Source organism: Plodia interpunctella, chromosome 5, assembly GCF_027563975.2.
Source record: "Plodia interpunctella isolate USDA-ARS_2022_Savannah chromosome 5, ilPloInte3.2, whole genome shotgun sequence".
In the NCBI taxonomy this organism is placed as follows: Eukaryota; Metazoa; Arthropoda; class Insecta; order Lepidoptera; family Pyralidae; genus Plodia; species Plodia interpunctella.
In genome coordinates this window covers 7,933,061-7,958,015 of record NC_071298.1, presented here as the reverse complement: position 1 = coordinate 7,958,015, position 24,955 = coordinate 7,933,061, and the positions used below count along the sequence as shown (strand labels likewise).

General features: G+C 33.8%; 1 protein-coding gene across 14 annotated transcripts; it reads left to right on the top strand.

Moving 5' to 3' along the window:
* The first annotated feature begins 872 nt into the window (after positions 1–872).
* shi (shibire) lies at positions 873–24,142 on the top strand. Of its 14 annotated transcripts, none has more exons than XM_053744701.2 (19): positions 873–1,108; positions 4,173–4,246; positions 5,255–5,404; positions 8,854–9,057; positions 9,296–9,488; positions 9,787–9,996; positions 10,097–10,304; positions 10,898–11,035; positions 11,359–11,516; positions 11,637–11,666; positions 11,749–11,855; positions 12,045–12,232; positions 12,766–12,885; positions 14,176–14,217; positions 15,139–15,348; positions 15,496–15,730; positions 16,031–16,184; positions 19,048–19,197; positions 22,016–24,142. In XM_053744701.2, the coding sequence occupies exons 1-19, from the start codon at positions 945–947 to the stop codon at positions 22,077–22,079; spliced, it is 2,799 nt and encodes a 932-aa protein (XP_053600676.1). In that variant the 5' UTR covers positions 873–944; the 3' UTR covers positions 22,080–24,142. The 14 variants fall into 14 exon arrangements, 13 of the variants coding, with proteins under 13 accessions (XP_053600676.1, XP_053600680.1, XP_053600684.1 ...); XM_053744702.2 differs by lacking the exon at positions 873–1,108 and adding an exon at positions 1,849–2,134; XM_053744703.1 differs by lacking the exons at positions 873–1,108; positions 14,176–14,217 and adding exons at positions 1,851–2,134; positions 13,586–13,600.
* The last annotated feature ends 813 nt before the right edge of the window (positions 24,143–24,955 follow it).

The following is a 24,955-nucleotide window of genomic DNA, read 5'->3' as shown; positions in this document are numbered from 1 at the left end:
AGACTACATCGCCCATAGACAAGAGCTCAGACCTGCCATCTAGCGCCATAATTTGTAGTTAAATTAAGTAGCTACACACTCAATTATTTGCAGGTTTTGCAGCGGGTACCTAGCCTTTAACTTCTCGAAAGTCCCGTTCTACTTATAATTACATTATATTGCTATTTTAATTATATTATTTCCTACTCACTTTTTATTTATTTATTTAATTACTATTTGCGGCGTATAGCCTCTAACTTGTTTTTACATTTTATGTACCTACCTATCCATTAATGTAACCAACTATGGAACATGTAACTAGGTACATACTAAATAAAAACCGCTACAAAAACAGAAATACTGTCAAGTGGCGAAGACTAGGTACTATGTTTTGGGTTTTCTATTTATCTTGGGTCACTAGTCATATTTTATCATTAGCTCAGTGATTGGGACATCAAAAAAGGAAATTCATAATATGACGGGACGGACGTGTATAACATTAGTATTTCATTCTTAGTCAAGATATAAGATTAAAATCTTATATCTTAATCCCACAGATAAATTGAATCAAAATATGCACCATAAAAAAAGGATAATTTTACTTGTTTTATGAATTAAATTCAAAGCTAAAATGATTAATAATAATAAATTAGTTACTAGGAGTAAGCTTTATACAGCACGGCTTTTTGGATGAAAGTATTAGACATATTAAAACTATTTTTGATGTAAGTAATATAGTGTAATGATGATGTTCTAGTCTAGAATTCCAAGGGAAGCGCAGCCACGCTGCGCAACTAGTAATTATCACATATTTAGCCGATATGATGACCTTTAGTCTTCTACTATCCTTTTCGTTTACGCTTGCGCATTGGGAAACTTGAAGCATATTGATGAACGAAAAATCAGTAAGCGAAGCTCTGCGGAGAAGTTCATAAAACGAGGAGTGTCTGAGATAACCGGCAGCCATGTCGGGGAATATAGGAATGGAACAATTGATTCCAATTGTTAATAAGCTTCAAGATGCTTTTACACAATTGGGTGTGCACATGCAATTGGATTTACCCCAAATTGCTGTTGTTGGTGGCCAATCTGCTGGCAAAAGTTCAGTATTAGAAAATTTTGTGGGCAGGTATGTACCTAGTTCTTTAATATTGATCAGTCAGTATATATTTTCACTAACAAAGAATGCATTTTATTGTTATAATTTTTACACAAGATGATTATATAGATCAGAAATAACAGTTGAAGGCACACTTCTTATTACATTCCATGTTTTGCATTCTTATTTTGTTGTTTAAAAATAAAAGTGATACAGTGTTTATTAAAAGTTAGTTTACGTTAACGCTTAATGCAATTAACAAATGTATGAAAAATTTGTACTTCAAAAACGTATGAATGAGATTACAACAGATGTTTAGTATTAAAAAGAACATAGACTACGACAGCTTGGAATTAACGTGCAATGAATTCATTTGTATGTATAATTATGTATAACATATTTACAGTTATTTAGTTGAAAGTATGCTCATATATGCAAAAAAAAACATTATTATTTTCATGCCCTATATTTACTGCGCATGTCAAACATTATTGATTTGGTCCATATGAAATGACATTGGTTAGGTATTTTCTACGAAGTTCATTTGGTTAGGTATTTTCTACAGTTCCATGATATTTTCATAAATTTTTGTTTTACGAATGTGTGATGTGAAATAATCAGAAATTACTTGTAATCGATTTTTCTGGCCTGGCGCACTAGAATTAACATTATGTACAAACCTCTTTATTTTGTCTTATCGTCTGTCACTTTTTGTTGACGTTGACACAAAAGAGATAGACATATTTTTTTAACAACTGTCAGATAATTTGACATAACGACGTAACCACCCACCACCATATTGAAAAATGTATTAGTTTATCGATGATGAATTGATGATGAGCAAGTGTTTTTAATTTTTTGAAGTGTAGAAACTTAATGTATATTAGAAAAAATGGCTGGAAATTTCGGAATGCAGCAGTTGATCCCGATTGTAAACAAATTGCAAGATGCATTTGTGCAAATGGGCGTGCACATGTCTTTAGATCTTCCACAAATTGCAGTAGTGGGTGGTCAGTCCGCTGGAAAAAGTTCTGTATTAGAAAATTTTGTGGGCAGGTGAGGCACATATTCGGTCTAATATGTCACAGTTACTTTAGCTTTGAGTCGCTGAGCAAATGATAAGTGGAATTCAATGACTGGTAAAAGAGTGTCTTTGTCCTTTATCCTTGTATACACTATTTTTTAGTAATATGTATTGATACTTCCTATCATGCATTTTAAATATATTTCTAAACATATAAAAACTGTTTAGCTCTTATTATAACTTTCATTACATACTGATCAAAATTATTATACTTCTAGTGTTTAAAAAGTACAAATTATTATATTATTATCTTGTAAAAAATGAATTTGGACACTTTTATTACTATTTTACCAGGAAAGTTACTTTGGAAAGAACTCTGACAGAGTGGCTTGTCTTTTCCCTTTTTAAAATAAAGAATGAAAGTTATTTTTATTGAAAGAAAATCTGTTTGAATAATGGTTAATTTTGAGTTGACTTTTTATCAGCAAACTAAATATATGGGCTATATTATCACAACTCATGAATCATTATCAAAATATGTTTTACTGACATATCTTTAAAATATCCTTGCTAACTTCTGTAACCTCAAAGTGTATTTCATCTGATAATATTGCCATAACTTCAGATTCTTTGAAACAAAACAGACAGCATTAAAAATTAATGATGTGACATTGAGATACGATATGAGATTCCAGTATTAGTCCATAAGAATAAAGGATTGTAATGTTATGGACTAATACTGGAAACTCATAATTAATCTTCCAGCCGTGGTTCACAAAGGGCTGTAGGTGTTGATGATACAGGATATTGATTTTAACAGTGTGCACCGGGGCTTTGCTTAATGGGTATTTCGGGATAAAATGTACCCTATGTGTTATTCCAGGTTATTCTCTACCTGTGACCAAATTTTATAATAATTGGTCCAGTAGAAAATGTGTGAAGAGATAACAAACAAACTTACTTTTGTATTTATAATATTAGTCGGGATTGTTCATGTATTGTATATTAAAATGTTTGTTTCTGATACCTCATTTAATTTGAACAGTTAGAATTTTGGTTATTAATGATTATAGCTCCTATACTTTGAGAACATTCTTGTTGAAATCCTATTTATCATAAGAAATTATCTAACATTTTCAGTTAATTTTAATAATTTTCAGTAATATTTAAAAGTCATATAATTATGTATTTCATTCCTCATTAAAAAAAAAATTCCAAGTATTTGTGATGTTTATTGATATGATAACCCACAATGATTATATCAACTGCAAATGATAACATCATTGTTACTACAATATCAAATGTTATTATATGAATGTTTCATGACAAAAAAAAACAATGAATGCAGGTCATTGTATGACAGTTCAAACAAATATGCTTAGCCCCATATATACATATATATGTATTTATTGTGGTCATAATTCCTTTTACACACATTTTAATTGAAACTGGTTTATCAGACAAATTACTACCTTATAAACAGCATCATTTGTATGACTCATTCTAGTTATAGTCACGGAGTCATGGAGTCTTTGTAAATTGTCTGACATCAACAAGCTTAAATTCAAGGATTTATAAAGTTGAGATATTTTATCATAGTTCTATTATAATTACTAATTTTAATAATTTATTTTACTATTAGTAGTCTTGTTATATTTATATGATCTATGCTAATAGTATAAATGTTAATGTCCAAGCAATTATTATGAGATTTATTACACAGTTAAATCAAATTTCATCAAAATCAGTTCAGTGTCAACTAAAAGTTTGTTATGACAAGTGCTCAGGATACATTTTGCCTCTAGCTGTGGGAGATAGCTAGTTTAATGTTTATCTTTTGCTTTGAAGATATACAAAACGAATTTAACTAATTATTTGTCTTACCTACAGAAACACACATATAATAAAACTGAAGCTAGTCTGTGTCTATGTACCTAACATTAGGCAATATCAGGAAAGCTAAATATGAGTGGTGTTTATAGGAACTAACATAGTTAGCCATTTTTTTTTGTATGTGTATCACACCAAAAAGAAAATAAAAATTGTGTCAGTGACATTTCTTTCTTTCAGAGACTTCCTTCCTCGAGGTTCTGGAATAGTAACACGTCGTCCTTTGATTCTGCAACTCATAAATGCAAATGCAGGCAAGTGAAAATACATATTATGATATTTGTATTGTTTCACATTATCACCAAAATTGAAAAACCATTAAATGAAAATTCATATTCTAAGAAATGATGGAAGTTGCATGATCTTTACATGAAAAGAGTTTATTTATATTTGAATCCTTGTAGTATTTTTTTTGTATTACGACATCTCTATATATTCTTTATATACATAAAAAAACGAATGTTCTGTGTGTTCTACCTTATCAGCTAGTGTGCTCCGAAACTACTTAACCGATTGAGTTGAAATTTAGTACAATCAACCACATGTCAAGTTCCCTTGCATAGAGCTCTATGCAGCGGCAGTGGCGGCGACGAATTTGCAATTTTGGATAGCTTGATATGCTTGACTGTACACATATCTCAGTAGGTATATTACTTGAAGATGGTAATTTAAATAAAATGTTAATAAAATATTTTGTATTTTGGGGCAACATTAGGTAAAATACATTCTTTATCGCGTGAGGTGTACATTTAAAGGGCATCGAATGTAATTTTTATAATTTTGAGATAAACAGTTTTCACGTAAGCATCTAGAAAAAATACGGCAAGTCTTTCCCTGCCATCTGATCATTGAGCAATTCTTTCAGTTCATATTATACTAACACCAGTGACTAACCTTCAGTTGCTCTTGAATGGTAAAATGACTAATTAACACATTACCACCATTATAACTAAACTCAGAGTTATTTGGTGTAATTACACGATGAATGGATATTAATATACACACACAGAAACACATAGCGGCCTTTATTATTATAACTAGATTGAGCTAGACATTAGAAGAGGCATAAACCTGTAGAATAAGTTGAAATGGAATATAAAATAAAGAGTACAACAACAATATAAGAATATAATTTACCCATATAACAAGTACGTATAAAGTGTTCTTTGTATACTCATACAAGTTTTAGGACGATGTTGGGGCTCCCCTGAGTTTTGGTAACTAAGGATCATCTAGTCAATTAAGCAAATTATTGTTATCAGAATATGCGGAGTTCCTGCACTGCAAGGGCAAGAAGTTTGTGGACTTCAACGAGGTGCGTTCGGAGATCGAAGCGGAGACCGACCGCATCACGGGATCGAACAAGGGCATCTCTCCGGTTCCTATCAATTTGCGCGTGTACTCCCCCAATGGTTAGTGTTCATTTTCTATAAACTGCTAGCTTCTCCACGTGGCTACGCTCGCTTGAATTTCCCATAGGAACTGTACTATTTCCTGGGTTAAAAGATACCTATGCCATTATTTTCTTAACTTACTACTTAACTTACTAATGAGAACTTACAAGAATATTGGTGTGCGGACGGAGCCACGGGAAACAGCTAGTGTGTTATAAGTACTATCTATACCAGTTATAAATTTAATAAAATATACTACTAGCTGTTGCCCGCGGTTCCCCCGCGGTATAAAGTAGCTTATGACACTCTCCAGCTCTCCAACAATGTCCACACCAAATACCACCTCAATCTGTTAATTAGTTTTGACGTGTAAGACAGAGAAACAAATACACTTTCACATTTATAATATTAGTATGGATATATACCGTCACTTCTAAGGGAAATTTGTGTAGCTGGTGGGGTTAAACCAGCCCCATAAATTTCCCTTAAAGGTTTAATCCATCATAATGTTTCGAATGAACTTGGCAAACTGAAGAGATAATTACACAAAATGAAAACAAAAAGTTATGTCTTGTCATTTTTGTGCCCATGGAGCACAAATGCCGTAATTTTGGAATCAGAAGTAAATAGTTATTCACATAGTTATTACGATTGTTATTTAAAACATGTTGAACCTTATATTTATTGAGTTAATTTAAACGCTAATATGGGTTTGAAATAGGCCAGTTGACATTTTTTTGTTGTTATGACTATTTGAAGGCCCTTATATTAATAGAAACACAATGCATGCAAAATAGCATTAAATCACACATTTTTGGACTCGTCCAATAGCTCCATACTAAATGACACGACCAATTTGTTATTTGTTAAAATTTTTGCAAAGAAATATATGTTTGTTCAACAGCTGTTATAAAATTTTAGTTTTTTTAAGACGGTTGAGTTTGTTTTTATAATTACATGCTTTTTGAAAATGGACTTTACAACCAACTTTAAATCTTCGCTTAATGATCTAGCTGCATTGTTACAGTCTGAATTATCATAATGATCTTGAATAGGTATATCTATTTTATCTAGATTATATATATTTTTTACAATTATCTGACCTTGTCAACTACCCTATTGTGGGTATTAAATATGAACCGTAGGATATGTCTGTAACCATCGTCGTTGCTGAACAAATTGAAATGTTATATAGATACATATATGTATTTTATATACTAGAAGAAGAGAATGTAATCAGTATTATTCATGTGAATATTTATGTTAAGGTCAAGTTGGTTTTAATATGATGAAGATAACTGTTATGAAATTATATGCAGTGCGTGTGCCTTGTCTGGATTACCGGAGGTGAGGTGTGAGATTAACTAGCCAAGGTTAGATTGGTATCTTCGCGGTATTATAGATTTAGACGAGATTTTTCCCGCAGAATGTGGTCATTCATGGCGTGACTTATATTGGTTACAAACATATTTATTTATATGGTATTATTCTTCATCGTAGAGTCGACCATTTTAATTGGTATTATTATATTGATATACGGTTAGTCATTGAAGTACAATGGATATACGAAAATAATAATAATAGATATTTGTTACTCAATCACGCTATTATATTGGATGGATATGGATGAAATTTGGTACACGGGTAGAATGTAAACTGAAATAGCCCATAAAGATAATTTGTATATAGGAATATAGAATGCAAATATTATTTATTGCGACAAGAGAGGAATATAAAAATAAAATAATTAAAGACACAAGGCGGATTAAACATTATAATAAAAGGTGTAACAAAAGGTACCTTTTTATATTGATTTTAATTTTGTGATTAGATCTAGTTAGTGTCATTTAATGTGCACGACAAAAAGAGTGCGACGATTTCATGCCAGTAATAAAACTCATTAAATAAAGGCAATGCCCTTCTAATTGAAAGGAAGCAAGGCATCAACAGGAGGTGGAATGTAATAATAAACGTTGTAATATTCTTTTGTAAAGATATTTTCTATCATTACATTTCCAAAAAATCTAGTATAAGTGTTTGCGTTGTTTTCTGTTGAGATTATCCTTTGATACCTAATAAAGACTATAATATGTACTTATAATAATGATTTATTTATTTGAAATTTCTTTTTATGTACATACTACACAAACTAAATATACCTAACTGTCCATGTCATTTACTAGTGGGACAGATATTTGCTAGATAGTATTTATCATATAGTGTCATACCACGCATCTAGTTTTATCTTATCAAACTGTGATTCACTCACTCAGCGGGATGCTTCCCGAAGTCACATATTTATTTTAACACCATCAAATTTGTGATGAAGTTAAAAATGAAAGTTTTTTTTAAAGCCAGACAAATATTTAAATTATTTAAGTAAAATGATTGCCCACATTTTGATCCGTATTTTAATTGTTTTATTATGTTACTAGTACAAGGAAGTTTTGATTAACTTTATATGTATATTTTACCCAGTCCAATAAAACATTGTTTTAAACAAAATGCGTAATTTGAAATGGTTTTACATTGTCTCATATGTATGCAAAATATTGATGGTTCGATATGATAATACTCATTACTTTTTTGCATTTCGTTTAAACGGAGTAAGACTTAAGATTAAAACGTGAATCAGCTATTTAGGGATCCAGTACAAATATAAAACAGTAATTTACAACAAGAGTCATATACATGCACATTTGATAAACTTATCAATGATTGTATGCTGTTCTTATAGTTTATACTGGATATATACGGTGCTTTTGTTCTGATGATACACAAGTTATTGTTTCGCGTTAATCTATTTACTATAGGTAGATTAATGATGATGCACCCTATCACATAAACTTTTATTGTACTCGATTTCAATCAACGTACGTAATAAATAATAAATAGTATATTGGTTTTGCTTCGAGAATAGCTAGATGTATCGCGTCATTGCTCTATTTATTTTCTCTGTTATCTTTGTCGGTATGTAGATTCAGTAGTCGCCATCACCAACATCTGCGATGCTTTTAAATGTTTTAAAACACACATTATGAAAATATCTACTTCTGATAGTTCTGATCATAAATTGTTAACCTAACCAGGTTTCTTGGTTCCGTACCATATAATTTATACAAGAAGAAGAAAATTACTTGAAAAGCATTCTAACAAGCTATTTATTTTATTAATTCATTAAATTGTTAAATAACGGGTTTTATTTCCGTCTTTAGACGTATTTTAATTCAATTTACTTGCAAAATATTTCATACCAGCCTTCCATACTTTCATACATATGAAATATATTGTTACCTAAATAAATATTTCATCCGTTATCGCATTCAATAGTTCTTTTGATTAGCTAGCATTAGGAAATCGATTTCATTTACCTATTACATCAATTACGTGAATGGGAATGATGATATCGGCCTTGGTTCATAATTGTTTACGTTTATTGAATTAAAAGTTAAAATTTTCCTAATCAGTTCTCAACTTGACGCTGATCGACTTGCCTGGGCTGACGAAAGTGCCGATTGGGGACCAGCCGGTAGACATTGAGCAGCAGATCAAGGCCATGATCTTCCAGTTCATCCGCCGCGAGTCCTGCCTCATCCTCGCCGTCACACCGGCCAACACAGACTTGGCTAACAGTGATGCCTTGAAACTTGCCAAAGAAGTCGATCCCCAAGGTCAGTTACTTAATAAGACATTCATTGTGTTAACTTGGAAGCTGTCACATAAAAATGTATGTGTAATGTTTACGACCTTTTGATTGACGTCTAATACAAGCATATATTAGAAAATGGTGTATTAAAGTTATCTGACCTTGAAAACTGGGTACTGAAATCATGAATCAGACCTACTCAGTGTTTCAACTTTTCCTGTTTTAGTATGTATAGGATTAAGTTTCATCTCGTAACATCACAGGTCTGCGTACCATCGGCGTGATAACCAAGTTGGATCTGATGGACGAGGGGACTGACGCGCGCGACGTGCTGGAGAACAAACTGTTGCCGCTCCGACGCGGGTACATCGGCGTTGTCAACCGCTCGCAGAAGGACATCGACGGCAGGAAAGACATCTCCGCTGCCCTCGCTGCTGAGAGGAAATTCTTCCTCAGGTAAATATTATTTTTATACTAACACGGAAATAGGTATGCGGCTCATCTGCTAAGTGGCCACCGCAGCATATGGACGCATTCAACATGAGAAGTGTTGTATTGCCGATTATAGTTAGATACACATACAGATGAATACAAAGGTCATCTTTTCAGATCAAAAGTTTACCTCGAATGTTCAGAATTTCTGTGTAAATATTACATTTCAATATTAACATTCTATGTCATATATTATAGTTACAACAGAAATTAGGATCACCATCTTTGCCATCATAGTGAATATAATGTTTATATTCCGTAGCCACCCATCATACCGACACATTGCCGACCGGCTGGGAACCCCGTACCTGCAGCGGGTGCTGAACCAACAGCTCACGAACCACATCCGCGACACGCTGCCCGGGCTGCGGGACAAGCTGCAGAAACAGCTGCTGGCGTTGGAGAAAGATGTCGACCAATACAAGCACTTCCGCCCGGACGACCCCTCCATCAAAACCAAGGCTATGCTGCAGTGAGTGTTACATTAAATCCATACTTCCATAGTAATAATATAAATGTGAATGTGTGTTTCTTTGTCCGTCTTTCACACAATATAAGTTTTATATTCACAGAATGATCCAGCAACTGCAAACTGACTTCGAGCGTACCATCGAAGGGTCCGGGTCAGCTCAGATCAATACCAACGAGTTGTCTGGTGGTGCTAAAATCAACCGACTGTTCCATGAACGGTTCCCATTCGAGATCGTCAAGATGGAGTTTGATGAGAAGGAATTGCGTAGGGAGATCGCGTTTGCTATCCGGAATATTCATGGTATTAGGGTACGTAAAACTGTGTTTGCTTATTTATTTGATAACTTATTCTGTCTTTATCTTAAGAACTAGAGGTCTATCCAGGCTTCGCTCGGGTAAAACCATCATCAAAATTGCCCATGTTATTCTAGAAGGTTTCGTCTATGTCGGTGCCAAATTTCATCAAAATCAGCCCAGTTGTTTTAGAGTTTATCCATTACAAACAAAAATGTTATCTTTTTACAATATTAGTATTGATTAAATTCAATTGAATTAAATTGATGGTTTTTTGTCCAGTAGGTAATTCGTGCAAGCCTAATAGTATTTATAAACGCAAAAAATTGTGAAACACAAGAACTGAACTGGACTGAATTTGTCCATCAAATTCAGTTTTGTACAGAATATACAGGTACAATGAAACATATCAGGTATTTTTAGAAGGTATTTTATCCCAAAATAAACGCGTGAGTGGAGGCCGAGACGCCAACTAGTTTCCAATTAAATGTTGCTTATACTTTGAGCCGGTAGTTACAAAAAGGAGTTACAAAAAGGACATTAACTTCACAAATGTCAAAATGACAATGTGTAGTTTGATTTCTGAATGTTTTTTGTGTATTTTGCAGGTTGGGTTGTTCACCCCAGACATGGCGTTTGAGGCTATAGTAAAGAAGCAGATCGGCCGACTAAAGGAGCCTTGTATCAAGTGCGTCGATTTAGTCGTGCAGGAGTTGTCCAATGTGGTCCGCATTTGTACTGAAAGGGTGAGTCAGAAATATACGATACCCTATTGATTTGAAATCCTCGTAGGTGTCGTATAGAAGACTAATTTATATTTTTATGGAATGACATGTTTCATTTCACACATTTTTACACTCTTCAAGGTCTTTTCTGTGTAAGCAAGTAAAGTCGATCGCACATGAAGTTATTCAAAATTCTTGCATAATCACCGCTATTGCTATAGAGTTTTATGCAATGTAACTTTACGTCTGCGTACTGTGTTAATATTTCTTATCAGATGTACCGGGTGATGATAATATTAAAATTGTCATTATTAAATAAGACATACATTTGTTTTTATTTATAGATGTCCCGCTATCCCCGTCTACGCGAAGAAACGGAGCGCATTATAATGTCGCACGTGCGCTCTCGCGAACAATCATGCAAGGATCAGTTGGTACTACTGATCGACTGCGAACTCGCGTATATGAACACTAACCACGAGGATTTCATTGGATTCGCCAAGTAAATACATTTCTAATGTCCTTGTTTTGTGTGATTTGCATGAGAAAATGTAGCAATATTATTAATGAAATGTTTTTATTTCATTTCGACGCGCGCCCTTGTGGTACAAACATAATGAAGACCCCAACTCGAGCCCGCCCGATCAACATGGCCAGTACATTTAATATCAATTTACTGCCCGTGCCTTTTTAAATCCTGCTACGAAGTGCTTACGTTTATTTTTTTATTACAGTGCTCAAAATCAGTCTGAGAATGCTGCTAAATCGGGACACCGGGCCCTTGGAAACCAAGTCATCAGAAAAGGATACATGTGCATACACAATTTGGGCATTATGAAAGGTGCAAAAAATATTACATTTCTAAAAGATTAATTACTAAAGACATTTACATTTGCCAAACAAAATATTTTAAATTGTTATTTCTTCTTAGCGTGTCGACTCGGCGAATCAGATTTGTGAAGAAAAATAAAACTTTATAATGTTTATTTATTTTTTGGTTATTTACTTGAATGTTATATTCTGTCTCCAGGTGGATCCCGCGATTACTGGTTTGTATTGACATCGGAAAGCATCTCGTGGTTTAAAGACGAGGAGGAACGGGAAAAGAAGTACATGTTGCCTCTCGACGGGCTCAAGCTGCGGGATCTGGAGCAGGGCTTCATGTCCCGGCGACACATGTTCGCTCTGTTCAACCCTGAGGGCAGGAACGTATACAAGGTAAACCTAATCTCACACCTATACTTAACCTTCTGTGACCGGCTGCATCTAGGTCTAGCCAGGTTGATAAATACTGAACCTAGGTCTACCCCAAAGTAAGCACGCTGCATCTCCGGGGTTTGGACAGTATAGTGTAAATATTACTTTTGTGGTGCTTAATATTTTTTCCATTATCATATCTCATTTTAAGATCTCTACGAGCTTAAAATTTTTAAATGTTTTGACAGCGTACATTACATATGATTGTGTAATATTCTTCTTCTTGACCTTATCCCACTCATGTGGGGTCGGCACAGTATGCAAGTTCCTTCCATTTCGTTCTGTCATTTGCCATATCCATTGATACCCCTTTCCTGTTCATACTATCCTTGACACACTCCATCCATTTCTTCTTAGGTCTTCCTCTATTCCTGGAACCCTTTACTTCCATCTTTAATGCCCTGATTGTGTAATATTATACTACTAATAATAGTCTGTACAAAATTAACAATGGAATGATTCCTTTATAATAAAATTCTTATTATTTATTTCAGGATTACAAGCAGTTGGAGTTGTCGTGCGAGACACAAGACGATGTGGACTCGTGGAAAGCGTCATTCCTACGCGCTGGCGTGTACCCAGAGAAGAATTCCGAGGCAGCTAACGGAGATGAGGTTCTTATCATTTCTTTATTATTTTGTGCTCCAGTCTGTATCTTTTATATCTCTTTTATAATAACCCTTATGTTCTATTATAAACCCTTTCCCCATGATTTATTATCAGACTAGGCACTGAAGGAAATTTAGTATGCAAAATGTGAGCACCGCAAACTATAGACCGTTTTTAACTCAGAAAAACTTGCAGGTTATAAATTCGGGTGTTGCCGGGAATATTCGCGTTTTTATTAGTGTATGATATCCCAATGCTGGACAAAGGTGTCTTCTATACTTCGCCATCCATTCCTGACCATGGAGGAGAATAATTCTGTCAAATTGATTTTTCATAGCAATATTTTATTAAATCAAAATTTATTAAAAAAGAACAAGTATTAAAATAGTTCCAAAACATTTGTGCGATCCATTGACTTATATATCCAATTGGGTGGGGTAAACAAAAAATGAACCAACAAAGCTCCCAGCAACATCTGCAAGCTTTTCTGATTTCAAAACGATCTACAGTATGTATAGCCCTCACATTTTGCATATTCAATTTCCGTGCCTGCTCTATAATATATTCCAGCTTGATACTTACATATATTGCTTTATAATAATGTTTACTATGACCCGTTTTGTATTAAAGTTTCCATATACAAAGTATTACAGTGTATATGTCAGTTTTATGTTATAAAATTTGTTGTTTTGCCATGCTATTCAGAGCGAAGGATCGGAGGTTTGTTCATGTTGAGATATACCTTGAACACACATCACACTAACCTTACTTCATCAGATCTGATTCATTTTAAAACATCTCAAACAACTCCCTTTAAATTAATTTATTTCTTTAAATGTACATAAATAACCCTATTTTATTATTATTTCAGTTTTGCCTATATTTTTTTAAATATTTTTATTTAATGCATCTAATTTATATTTAGCACAACATATACAACAATATACTTAAAATAGCTTGTGTGTACATATTAGATAGGTCCTGTTTTCGTAACTGTTTGTGTTAACCCATATTGCAACTTTCAAACGGTTTTCAATTTGGTATTAATTTTATGTTGAGATAAACAAATTATATCGAAAACGGAAATTGAAAATACAATATGTGTTATATGATAAATGGTTTGATTGATCTTCTTAATTTTTTACGATATTTTCGATACTGATTATACAATTTTTTTTGCATAAATAATGACGTTGGAAAGGTATATTCTTTGATTTTAAATGTGCTGTTTTACGGGATGTATCCCTAACTTATTTTTCTTTTTTGTTTTAGCATGTTTTATGTTTTCATTTTAGTTATTTCTGCCTTTCCGGGGGTGGGCTGGAAATAGGAGAAGTGTAAGTCACTCGTATTTTGAGCCTTTAGTCGCTGGATTGGGATTTCAAAATTGCGACGGTGATTTGGTTTTAAGCATGACATTTTGGAAGATGCCTGCTTACTGTTTTAGGCCTCATCATCAAACTGTTTAGTCATAGCACGGTTTTGCATTGAATGTTTAGCTTAAGATTTTCCATATTGCGAGTATGGGGCAACTAACAAGTGATGTATTTGTGTTCTTGGATTATTTGATACACATATTTTTAATTAAAGTACAGCAAAACAGGTAAAATGTTGAAATGTGTTTGCATGACCGACTGTATTTAAATGCTAGTTAGTAGCGTGAAAGTTCATTGACGATGACTCTGACACACTGTGATTTTCACCTTTTCTTACCAGATTGATTTGTGAAATGTGAACACGCACAGTTGAACGTGTCCAAACAGACGTATTTTGTAAGTTAGCTAAGCAAGTAAGAGCCGAAATTTGAGCGCTTCCATTTTTAAATATAGTAAATGTTATCACTAATTAGTACTACGATAATGAAAGCCCTCTCACTTGAAATTTTTCATTTTCATTATTCGCTCGTAAAAATCCCGTGTGTCATAATATACAGACGCGCTAGACACTATGCAACGTTACGCTTCTTCTACTTTATTTTATAATATGCTATACGTACAGACTTCGGTAAACAGTGATGGAGTGAATACGAAAAAATAAATTATTTTTTACGTTCCATCATTTTTATGTATATAATTATATTTGATCGGGTAGGCATAGTTTCGTTCTAGCCGATGTTTAATCAAGAGCCTGTGAGGATTATTCCATTTTACGCATCGTAACGCGCGAGCTATTTGCGATACAAACTCCACAAAGATGCCTAATGTAGCGGTCTTCTACCCATAAACTCAATTATCTGAGTTATGCGTAATTTTTTTCAGAGTTCAGATAGCGCGGGCACAAGCAGCATGGACCCTCAGCTCGAGAGGCAGGTGGAGACCATCCGTAACTTGGTGGATTCTTACATGCGCATCGTGACCAAGACGACGAGGGATCTCGTACCCAAGACCATAATGATGCTCATCATAAATAACGCCAAAGATTTTATAAATGGGGAGCTCTTAGCACATCTGTACGCTTCTGGTGATCAGGTGGGCTTATTAGGTTATGTTCTGTGTTTAGTTTATATAAATTTTAATGTTGTGTTACTATTTAATGACAGTACCGCTTATTTAAGCGAGACCCGGTTTAAAATGTGAAAGTATGAGTATTAATTTCTCGTTATTCATTATTTACAGTCACAAATGATGGAAGAATCCCCAGAGGAAGCGCAGAAACGAGAGGAAATGTTGCGAATGTACCACGCTTGCAAGGAAGCGCTGCACATAATCGGCGACGTGTCGATGGCGACCGTCAGCACGCCCGTGCCGCCGCCCGTTAAGAACGACTGGCTCGAGAGCCGCCTGGACTCCAACCCGCGCCTGTCGCCGCCCTCGCCCGGCGGCCCGCGCCGCGCCGCGCCCCAGCAGCAAGGTGAGGTGGCGTTCGCTCACGTCGCACGCCTACAGGCTCCACCTGCACCTCTAACCCGTCACTGTCTGACTCACGGGCAATTGTCTATTCCTAGGCTCCTTTTTACTAACATCCAATTTATTCAGTTGACGCTCAACAACAGTAATTTATGTTTATTCATATAAAGGGTAATGTGTCAGATTGATATATCGCAAATAAATAAATATCCATGAGGTTTTCAAAGGAAAGAGAAACCACTGAGAACAAAAGAGACTGTGAGCTCATCGTTACCATCAAATAACCTTAGCTGTTTCCCATCAGGTTCGATGGGCCAGCGAGGCGCGCCGCCGCCGCCGGGCCCGGGCACGGGTCGGCCGGCGCCGCCGCTGCCGTCGCGGCCGGGCGGCGCCGCACCCCCGCCCCCCGCCGGCCGGCCCCAGCCCGCCGGGGGCCTGCCCGCGCCACTCATACCCACGTGAGTACTAAATTAAATGTTGATAGTAGAATATAGTCAGATAGTAGAATATAGTAATATATACCTCATTGGAAATGAGGTATAGTAACATCTTTCGTCCCGTGTTTTACAAATCTTTATATGCCGCTTTATGTTAGATGGGACAGGAAAATGTATGAGTATCTTCTATCTCATTTTGGTATGCCAGCCCGTCGTCTTTATTTGTATTTATACTAGGTACATACACCTTAAATAAGGATGGATTTTTATACACCATTCTACTTTTCACAGTGGGCTGACAAAATAGAACAAGAAAGACAAATTATGCCTATTATTGCTTCAAATTATTAAATCGAGTAGTATGTCCACACATATTTCAGAGAACTATGTAGTTTTTGTTCGTCCATTTTTTTTTTATTAATGAGCAATCTCCTAGTAGTCGTTTAATGGTCACAGCCAACCTTTGCTGCATATCTCCTACGCAACACAATAACTGTTATTAAAAAATAAGCTTTTGAACATCCACTAAAGATATTTCACACACTGACAACACGTGAGCTGTAAATAAGCAGTTTGCTAATTTGTTGTTAAAGTATGTCTTCAGTAGACACTATAAAGGTCATATTTCAATTAATATAGGTACTTTTGTATGGTGGGAGTGGTGTCGTCGTCGGCGACACTATTACTAGGAAAATGGAATGATAAAATACAATGATGACAAACGTATTTGTGATGAATTTATTTAGTAATATGAGCTTTGCTTATTACTGAGGCATTTATGTTGGGTGATGTAACAGCCATAATGATGCATATTTTATTATTATCAGCTTATATTTATATATAATATAATTATTTTATATGTTTAGGAGGTTTATAATTATGATATATATATATATATTTAACATCCATGGGTAAATGCCACCATTTGTGCTAGTATGTGGTAAATACGTTGCTATCTTATTTAAAGATTCAACTGAAATGGACCAGTCATGTTATTGAGATCAAATTTACATCATATTTTTATTGAGGTCAAATATACATCTTATTAATTACAGTTTAGTTTGTATCTTTTCTAGTCTTGTTTACCCAAGATTTCTATATTTCGATATTGATATAAATGAGGGCAAAGAATCATTGTAAAAGTTATTTCAAGCCATTGAAATGAAATAGAAAAACAATATAGTAAAGTAGCACAAACGGTGTAAACTTTGAGCTGTGTGGTTGTTTTCGCAGGCGGCGCTAAGCGTGCGGCCCCGGCGCGTGCTCACTAACTAACTAACATAAGTTACGTACGAACTAAGGTACTAACACTGATCAACTTGTTAACTTAATACATTGCACGTATACTAGACTACAATTCAGACATTTAGACGATGGCCTGCGACATGAAACTTTTTACCAAAATATATGGAATCAATATATAGCTATGTCACTAAACTTGTAGTAAGTTAACAAATGTATCGGAAGATTTATAAATAAATTATACATATGTTGTATACAATATTATTAGACATGTAAATGCTCTATACTTATGATATGTCTAAAACAAGTTGCTTCCATGAAATTATTAAATAAATAGTAAAAATTACATTATATCTGTTAGTATGCAGATTTTTGTATCTCCTGCAGGCAGCCGCTTATGAAGTGATCTGAGAAAGAACAACTATTTGATATAAGTATATTTTATATTTTGTTTGTAATAAACAGTAAACGGTTGTGGAATCATCGAAATATTGGCTGTCTGAAGTGAGGTCCCATTTCAATAGTCAAAATAGATGTCTAAAAAATATACACTTTTTCTCTTACTGATGTGATAGAGTTGACAAGACGGGGATTGTGAACATACGCAGAACATCGGCCACAAAACAAGGCTCTTACCATATTGAATGCAAATTAAATAAAATATATTTTTTTAAAATAATAATTTGTGTTGTTGCTATTTATTTGGATGGTATGGTTTTCTAATATGTATGATTTGTAACAAAACTTTTTACATAATAGCACTGCATGTAAACTTGTTTTCACTTGAATATGTGATCTTCATAGCTTCGTTATTTTTTGTGTTTAACTTTCATTTTAGAATTTTCATAATTAACAATTTGTGACTGAATGATATGACAATAAATGACAAATCTTTTATTTCTTAAAACTTAAATAATTTTAAATGTGTATGTGAATGAGAGAAAGTACGTATTCACAGTTACGCTGTAAGAATATTTTTATATATTTTTGTATTTACTTTGTATTAATGTACGTATATAGATTATGGCAGTTACATTACTCTAAAATGTCTTACAGAGAAGCTGTGGGATTGTTCTAAAACGCACGATTATAAAATATTTATAAGCACAATGTGTTAGAATGGGTCGCTTTCTTATGTATGACTAATACAAAACGTCATAGTATTAAATCTATCAAATAATGTCGATACATTTAGACTTATGATTTAGCCGTTCTCCATTTAAAAGCATTTGTTGCGACGGCTACAACACGGAGATAAATATCAATGAATAATTTAACAAGAACTTTAAATTTAAATTAATCTGGAAGTGCTACACAAAATTGGCAAAATAAGTAATAAGAGAATTTTTGATCGATATCAGCCATACAGCAATTCATAGTGCAACTTTCTGACAATGGGGAACGGCTTTTAACAGAGATGGGGAAAAAGTAATCTAACCATGCATTACTGTTACATCGGGATCCTTACTAGGATTTCTCTATTTTGCTTTATAAATCTGATTTAGTTACGTAATTCGATTACTTTAGATTACAAAGTAATCCTGTTATAATGTAAACTAAGTAAAAAGTAAGATTAGTCAAAAAACAGATTAAATTGTAGTTACTTTATGCCCCATGTGCTTGACATTGACTACGCAATCAGGCGTCCGGGCGGCGCAAGCGCAGTGGGCGCGGCGGCGGGCGCCATGAACCAGCTGCCGCCGCACATGCGCGCGCAGGTCAACCAGGCCGTGGGCCAGGCCGTCACCAACGCCGCCATCAACGAGCTCAGCTCCGCCTTCGCCAGATTCAAGTAAATCGCACACACACATTTGTACGCTAAACGCCTAACACCCACCTCTGTCTTACACTAACACTGTGTAATTGGTGGATTAACAATTTGTGGACTTTAAATACCAGAATGTTTATTCCATAAGCAAGTTTTATTTGTTCGAATTTAACGATGAATGTATTGTAATTTAGTAACTTCCAATAAAAGCTATTTTTCGTATGCCGTTGCTTACGTGGGTATGTGAGCTTTACGATCAATTTTGTCAGTAAAGTACACTATTTTTATGTCGTTGTATGTTAATCACATATGCGTTGTCTGCTTTTTGTAACATGTTCAAAGGGGCTAAATTTTAAACAATTAGTCGTCAAACATTTAGGAACACATGTACAGCTTTCATACCATTATATTGTCGATATATGTAGACTCGATAAATAAGATTTCCACATATTATTTACTAATCGTATCCAAATTGTTGATTGTCAGTATGTCCTAATTTACTTATATCATATTGCAGATCTATAGAATAATCGGTAATTTCATTTTATTAAGAATAATTTTCTACTTTAAATGCCAGAGTATAACTTTTGGTTCAATATAATGCCAGTGGGCACGGACGGACTGACAAGCAATCGTTGTCCACAGTGTATACCTGCCTGTTTTAATAGCGCTTCAAAGGCGCAATAATTTGAACACTGCTTGTGATACATAAAGTTACCGTAGTGTATTTAAAATTTCTGTAAAAATATCATAGAACGAATGATGCAGATGGTAACGACTTTGCAATAATTTTGCTCAAAATTGAAACTTGAAAATATTGATTACGAAGTTTTGAAGATCACAAAAAAAAACATAGAAGTTATTTTTCTTACATTCCATTACATTATAAAATAAATTATAAGGTATGTTCAGTATTACCTTCGAATCAAATGTTTGTTGATAGTGCTATGATGTATGAAGCTATAACCCATGTACACGGATTACATATTTAGCTTAATTATTAAGTACAGTTATGTAATTAAATTTATGTTATGTAATTAATTGTAAATGTTATATTCAGTGGCTTAAGATAGATGTATGACGAATTATGTAGTTTATTGGCATCCAGAGGGTATCAAAGATGGGTCTGATTAAGGAATCAGAGTCTCGGGGATCCAAACAAGCATATCATTGTTTTGTAAATGTGCTAGATAAATGTAAACGGTTCATTTGTTGATGTTTGCGCACTGGACACCTTCGCGTAGAGCTAGCTGCGTAGAGCTGCCACGAGTTGTCACGTCTATGTCTAGGTAGCTGTTCTAGTAGCCACGGCGGCTCCTCCACCGTCTAGTAGTGACCAAACGTATAATCTTTAAATCTTTATGCATTTACTCGAAGCGTATACCCCAGCTTGTTTGTTGTTGTATATTTACACATGTAACAATGTATCTGATAAAGGTGACGAACACTTATGAACTCTGAGAGTTAATAACAAAAAATATATGTAATATTGTACTTATAACGGTTAAGACCAAAGCAGCTGTCCCTTTATTGTTGCTGTTTGCAATACCTTTGGTCAATTATTAGAATGTTTTATTGATGGTGATACTTATTCGTTATTAAATGTAATGATAACGGGCATTTCAATCTCTAAAATTATCATCGTCGCATCGTAATCATGGCAGACTCCATTCATGTTAGTTTATTGATTGCGATTTTTGTCGTTCATGTCTAAGATTAAGCAGTTGAAACTCTATGGAATAAGTGAATACTTCTGAGATTAGAGAGGAGGCAGTGAACGTGCATATATGGTCTTCGTGTATCTATACTGTTGGTCTCAAATATTGTTCGGATTGGTATTGGGAAGAGAGCCAAGCCACGGACCACGGACTCGCTTCAGCGTAGTCGCCGGACAGCAAGCTGCGACGGAGGGCAAACAGAGTTCCTACTCACATTGAAATGTTAACGCTCTGTAGTTGTCTCATTGCTCTATCGATATTAGCAAAATATTATAAGAAAATATCAAATCATCTAACGTTTTGCTCTCTCTTGTTAATAGCGTTAGTACCATCGAAAAGGTATAGGCAGTGATTGTTGGATTTGATATAGTTTATGAATATTGTTAATCTTATGCTGTATAAATAGAGTAATTAAATGCTATATGTGTACTAAAAGATGTTTGATTTATTCCAGTAGTTTATCGCATATTAATTGGCTTCATATTTATATTATTTTGGATTGTATACCTTAAAGGATATTAGGTAAGCTCAAATGATATTAACGTATTATAGAGTATTATTTATTTCAATAAGGATAAGGTACTTTTTTCTTACTTACATTTTTTACCTCAACTGAAACTGCCTCCAGACTTTCCTAATTCTTATTGAAATATGTAAATAATTAGAAATTAGCTAAAATAATTTATTAAAATGAATTTGGGAATGGTGCATGTGCATAATATTGCTAATGTTATTTACCTTACTATATCGAGTACTTACATACTTGTGCACCTTGTATTCTGATAGAGCATGATAAGTAGGTGTACATAAAGTAGTTATTTATTTTTAAATCTATTTTTTGAAATCGATAAGTTCTATAGGTTTACATCTTACTTATATCATGATTATTTTCATTTCATTACCATTTATTGCATGGCTAACTAGGAATATTTATATAAAAATGTTCGGTTCTCACGGGGCTTTTATAGCTGTACTCATGCTTTATGTAAATATTTATATTTTTCAAAACTTTTTAAATTTTACTGTGTTCTATTCTAAATATTTAGTATTGTTGTATTGTAAATACAAGTTACTTTTGCTGATTTTTTAAGTGAAGATGAATTAACATTTTATTTTTTTAATAGCCGACCGATGCCGAATGTGCCGCCGAAGCTGCCTGACCGCCCGCAGAACGGACGACCATTTTGAAAACCCCTGTAATGCCGCCGTTTTGTATTAATTACAGTGTAAATATGTCTAATCACAATTGTAGATTGCCCTATCTAGGTATCAAATATTTAGTTATTAAGCAATGTTGACTAGGAGTTTAATGTTTCGGTCCAACATCGTGTTTATGTCGAATTATAAATGTGATGCAAATGCTATTATCCAAGAGTACAGTAGCAGTTTAGGCACGATTTTCACGAAACACGATATTCCCGTGACATGAATTTTTCAACACAAATATTTTTCCTATGTTAAAGAAATGGCATCGCTTCTACGTGTTTTTTTTTAATATTTACAGGTTCATAATACCTGTTCATTAAAACAATGTGTACATTATACAGATGAAACTTGAATGTTTAGTAATAAGTTGTATAATCTTATTTCGTCTAAGCTGGTATTTATAATTCGAGTCAGTAAAACGATAGTTTCACTTCACTTCATTGACTCTAATTATAAACTTAACTTGAAATCAATATATGTCAACTTTTGTATGTCTCCGACGGAGATGATTGTGGCGAGACTACTTTAGTGAAAACTAATAGAACTAAGTTTGTTGCGAACTTTAAATCGCCCTCCGTTCTTGGGCATGAGCCCAAAAGTTTTCTTGTATAGTATTTCGTATTTTGCAGTTAAAATGTATTTATTTAGTTAACTTTACGAAAATTATTTGCTGCAACGATTTCTAAATCAAATAAGCAATTGCTTATAAATTTATAAATTGAATTGATTTATAAATTGAATTAAACCAACGACAATATTTTATATTATACGAGTATAATGAAAATAGCTAACAAAATTTATAAAATGTTGTTAAATTGTTGTAGATCACATTAGATATTTGTAATGTTATTATAAAATATAATCACAATATTGTACCTCAGTGAAAAAAGATTCTAAGTAGTTTGTGTATTAGATGTTCGACTGATATTATACCAGGACATTGGAATGTTGTGATAGACTGAGGGGGCTGATTCACATCATGTGACGTGCGCCTTCGATTAGAGATTGTAATGTTAAATCATGTTATTGTGGCATTTAGTATTACGACCTGGCGTGTGAATGTGATGGTAGTCACTCAATAATTCAGCCGTATACCTATATGTTACATGAATTCAGAGTCGATTCATAATCCAAAGACTTGACAAATTATAATGTTTCTTTTTTGGGACATAATTGTGTACCATTATAACGAATGTTGACTTTATTTCATTTCATTAATATAACTTTAATCTGGTTAAGCTATACACAAATATGATCATTGTAGACATTGAATTTTACTATTAGTTATGAACAATTCACAACAACACACCTTTTTCAAAAGTGTGCCTAACAAAATATACTAAAGAGCGTATTACGTTCTAACGTAATACGCTCTTTAGTATATTTTGTTAAGTGTTGTATAAGGGCCCAAACCTTTAAAGTGCCTTCATTAGAATGAAGGCACTTTAAAGGTTTGTGGCCTTCAGAATTTGGTTTATGTGATAGTAATATAATGCAGTCTCATAATTATGATATTGCCGCACACACAGCTATAGTTGTAGCAATAGATATTTTTGATTAGTATTTTTTTTAATTGTCCGACATAATGTACACGGCGGTACCGTATCAAATTTAATTGACACCACCTAATTTACTGATGTGGACATATGTAACGATATCCAATTTTACTTATTAAGATCTCATTTACTGATAAGAATATTAAGATGATTATTTTGTGACAAAGTGAATTAGGAAAATTTTCGTACAAAAATCATTGCTACTGATTTGTGAATTTATTATATTACTAAAGAATAATGCAAGCTAAGCTGCTGTACGTTGATTTTAAATGAAATACAATCGTCTTTCTTGCTGTTAACGTTTCTCTTCGTTATTATTTCGTTTTTTTTTCTTCGTTTCCTATTTATTAATTTAAAACATTCCTTTGCTTCTGTTCACGCGTCAGGAATAATTTATGTATATAGATGTAAAAACAATGTAATATGGACTTGTTTATACTTTGTGTACTGTTGTATGCGTCTGTAATAAATGTGTATATAATTCTTCAATCTTCACTCGTTTTATTGCTAGTATTAAGATAACATAACATTTTAGTATTAGGAATAAATTTATTCAAAGCATAAAAATATACATTTAAAGAAAATGAACAGTTACAGTTTTATAGAGGTACTTACATTACATACTTAATGTACAACAAATCTACAAAAGTTGTGCCATGACGAGGAGCTATGTCGTTGATTTTCAGTGATACCAAACAAGTTGGCACTACCACACAAAAAAAGAGATGAATCCGCAAAACATAAAAATAGAATATATTACTTAGTACAGATAATATTATTAAATAGGTGTGAACCTAATAGGATCATATAGGTATTTACCGGAAACACATACTGAGGAACTAGATACGATTTTGGATTTAATAAACTGGTCGTAAGTTTTTAGGAATACAAACATAAACGTTACGGCCTCAGTACCCATATATAAAGAAACTATAAGGACAACTATCACACCTAAGTTGGTTTTATAACTTTACGAGTTAAAAAATCCATGGAAACATTTCGTGACCCGACATACACTTGCCGGGTTATTTCACATTTTAACCACACGTTGACTGCGGCCCGCCTAAAACGACGCCTCGCTACTTGCTCGCTGGGCCCTTCGTTTGCAAAACGTGTTTTGTCGCAGTAGGTAAATGTAGAATAATTTTATTTATATTATTAAGTTTACTATTTATAATACCTATGCCCAATATAAGAAGAAATTCTATATAACGTATTTGTTTGCCGTATATATTTTTGAAAATCTTTACTATGTCATGAGATTCTCGTAGGTTATTTCGCCTGCGCTTTCATATCGTAGGA